Genomic DNA, 2,571 nt, shown 5'->3' with positions numbered 1-2,571 from the left:
GAAATGAAATATCTCGTGCTTTTGTTTATAGCTGAAAGGACAATTAAGTTTCCCACACAGTCACATGTTTCTAGACCAGCTTAGGCAGAACAAAGCCACAATTGCATAGGGTAAGGGTAAGGTGATGTGAGTAGTTTCAGCAGATGAGGTTATCACCTACCAGCTCCCTCCGGTTAAAACTTTCGGCAGCAATATTTCTGCATTCCTCCCCATCAGAGATTTCCCAAAGTGCATTATTTTTACATCCAAAACCATCTTTTGCTGTTTTAACAGGGGTAACTTCATAAGTTCTGGAATTATTATAGAGGAACTTTAGACTAGAAATAGAGCAGACTTATGCAGAAGACAATGCAATCTTCAGGCATCGACGCCATTTACAAAATGAGCACAGGACAGTGCAATCTTCAGGCATCAATGCTGTCTATGGCTGTCTGAAGGGGCCGGTCACTGACAAATCATGGATACGCTTGTTGACATGGTACTCTGTCAGTATGAAGTAGTCCTGAATTCAACCCGAGCCTCTCGGGAAGCTCTGTTTTCCACTTGTAGCAGCCTGTGTTCATAAGCCACTGTCTCACTGCTGTACTGATTTCTTACTTCGAATTCTATTTTGTCTAGCACCTTTGCATTCAATACAAAGAATTTCGCAAAGTCAACCTGTTTGCCATAGCCCTCAAATGACTTAAACACCACTTTTTTTAGACGGGTCTCAAGGCATTCGACTGGATGTAGTGGATCATACTGAGGCTCATTTTCGTCATTCCTCTCACGGTTTGTATGAAACTGCAAAACAAGGAGGAGAGGCATATGTCAAAGCTGTTGCAAACTAGAATTTTACAGTATGTCAACCAATCAAACATTTCAAGAAAGCAAAGATGATTACTCACAATAACACAAAGCTTTTCCAAACAGGGGAACCCCCTAAGGATGTTAAGAACTGCATTCAATTTCTGCCCAGAAGACTTGAGAGCCAAAACCTTCAAGGTGCGCATCGAGTTTGTGGAGCTGACCAGGCTTATTCCCTGAGGAAAGCAAACAATGAACATCAAAAATATTATCTCCATGTAGAAATGCCGACCGACAGCAAGATTCAAAGATGACCCTGATGCTACCTGGAAGAGTAGGAGCTTGGAGACAACAACGAAGAAAGGGCCCAATATCTCCAGATTAGGCGCCCTAATTACCCTGACAGTCACACTATCATCCCTCTCACAATAAGGCACTAGTAACCTCACAAGGCGAGGAGCATCCTCGATGACCAGTTCCGCGGTTTCACCATAGCTATGACGGAAGATGATGGTCCTAATGGTCGGCGAGCTAAGACGGAGACAGCCCACAGCACGAACTTTGGTCATGGATAGGCTCTCCAAGGCATGGCAGCAGGATAACAGTCCGGGGAAGAGGTCCGCTGAGATGGTAAGGCGAAACAGGGAGAGCTTCTTGAGGAAGGGGAAATTGATCATGGCCGGCTCGAAATCACCATGGCTGATCTTGGCGACAAGGATGTTGGGCGCAGAGCGGAGAACCGATGTCAGCAGCGGGGGTTCGGCGTAGCTGATATCGAGCTCCTGGAGGTTGGCGAGGGCGCGGGAGCAAAGCCAGCTCTCCGCCGCCTGGGGGCAGAGGTCGCCGTCGCCGCGGCAGTGGAGGGAGAATCGGCGTGCGGGGCCAGGGTGTTTGGAGATTATCTCGGAGACGGCGGAGGGCAGGACGCGTGAGGGGGTGGGGACGGGCCCGGCGGCGTGGGCGTCGGCGTCGGCATCGGGGGGTCGGGTGCTGACCTCGAGGTTGAGAGGCGCGGAGCGCCAGAGGTGGCGCCATCGGCGGGAGAGGACCCGCGTCCGGCCGCCGTCCTTGGTGGGGAGGAGGGAGATGATGGTGCCGAGGACGGCGTCGGGGAGACTGCTGATGAAATCGTCGGCGGTGTCGTCGCAGTCGCCACTCCGTGCCCGCTTCTCTGCGGTCCCGTCGGATTCGGCCGCCGCCGCGCCCGCAGCCGCGCCCGCAGCCTCCTTATTCTCCATGTACGGACGGAAGATTTGGCGTCAATACTTCGCCCACAGCTCCTCGTCGACAGCCGCCCCTCGCGGCCCGACGCGGCTGGGGAACGGAGCGGCGATGGAGCGCTAGGTTTTGCCGCCGCCCGCCGCGACGGAGAGGTTCTGGATCTTGGGGAGTGGTGCCTCCTGTAAACCTTTTTTTTTTCTTTGCGAATGTCCTGTACCTATTTAAGTGAAACAAAAAATCGATGAACCGAACCATCACCAAAACTCCAAAACTAACTGACAAATAATGAGCTAGTGTGTGAAAACACCACATACACCAAAAGTAACATCGACCGCACTGAAATTGGAAGTCGACTCCGACCTCGCTGGCCACTGCCTTCGGCTCGTCGCCGCCGGAATCGACCCCTCTGTTGTCTCCTGCGAAGGAAGAGGTTGGGGGCAAAAAAAACTTGCTCCGTACCGCCGCGCAGACATCAAAGGCCCGTGGCAAGGCCCTAGCACCCATGATGATGCCGGACGCCATCTTGTTGCTTCGCCCGGTGGCAAGTGGGCGAAAAGCCGGTGG

The 2,571-nt window shown here is 52.5% G+C and overlaps 1 protein-coding gene across 2 annotated transcripts; it reads right to left on the bottom strand.

Moving 5' to 3' along the window:
* LOC123131944 (F-box/LRR-repeat protein At3g59190) lies at positions 1-2,204 on the bottom strand. 2 transcript variants are annotated; one of them, XM_044551675.1, is made up of 3 exons: positions 1,113-2,204; positions 888-1,022; positions 1-783 (listed from the first exon to the last, which is right to left on the bottom strand). In XM_044551675.1, the coding sequence occupies exons 1-3, from the start codon at positions 2,022-2,024 to the stop codon at positions 487-489; spliced, it is 1,344 nt and encodes a 447-aa protein (XP_044407610.1). In that variant the 5' UTR covers positions 2,025-2,204; the 3' UTR covers positions 1-486. The 2 variants fall into 2 exon arrangements, with proteins under 2 accessions (XP_044407610.1, XP_044407609.1); XM_044551674.1 differs by having other exon boundaries at positions 888-2,204.
* Positions 2,205-2,571: the final 367 nt, after the last annotated feature.

This window comes from Triticum aestivum, chromosome 6A (genome assembly GCF_018294505.1).
Source record: "Triticum aestivum cultivar Chinese Spring chromosome 6A, IWGSC CS RefSeq v2.1, whole genome shotgun sequence".
NCBI classification, from domain to species: domain Eukaryota; kingdom Viridiplantae; phylum Streptophyta; class Magnoliopsida; order Poales; family Poaceae; genus Triticum; species Triticum aestivum.
Note: the sequence above shows the minus strand (reverse complement) of the source record. Positions and strands in the feature narration are given on the sequence as shown.

Bases quoted from the DNA above. Each gene is read 5' to 3' on its own strand.
- LOC123131944 (XM_044551674.1), bottom strand. From the start codon at position 2,024: ATGGAGAATAAGGAGGCTGCGGGCGCGGCTGCGGGCGCGGCGGCGGCC. The intron at 784-887 runs GTGAGTAATCAT...CTTGTTTTGCAG, and splicing joins TGGAAAAGCTTTGTGTTATT to TTTCATACAAACCGTGAGAG.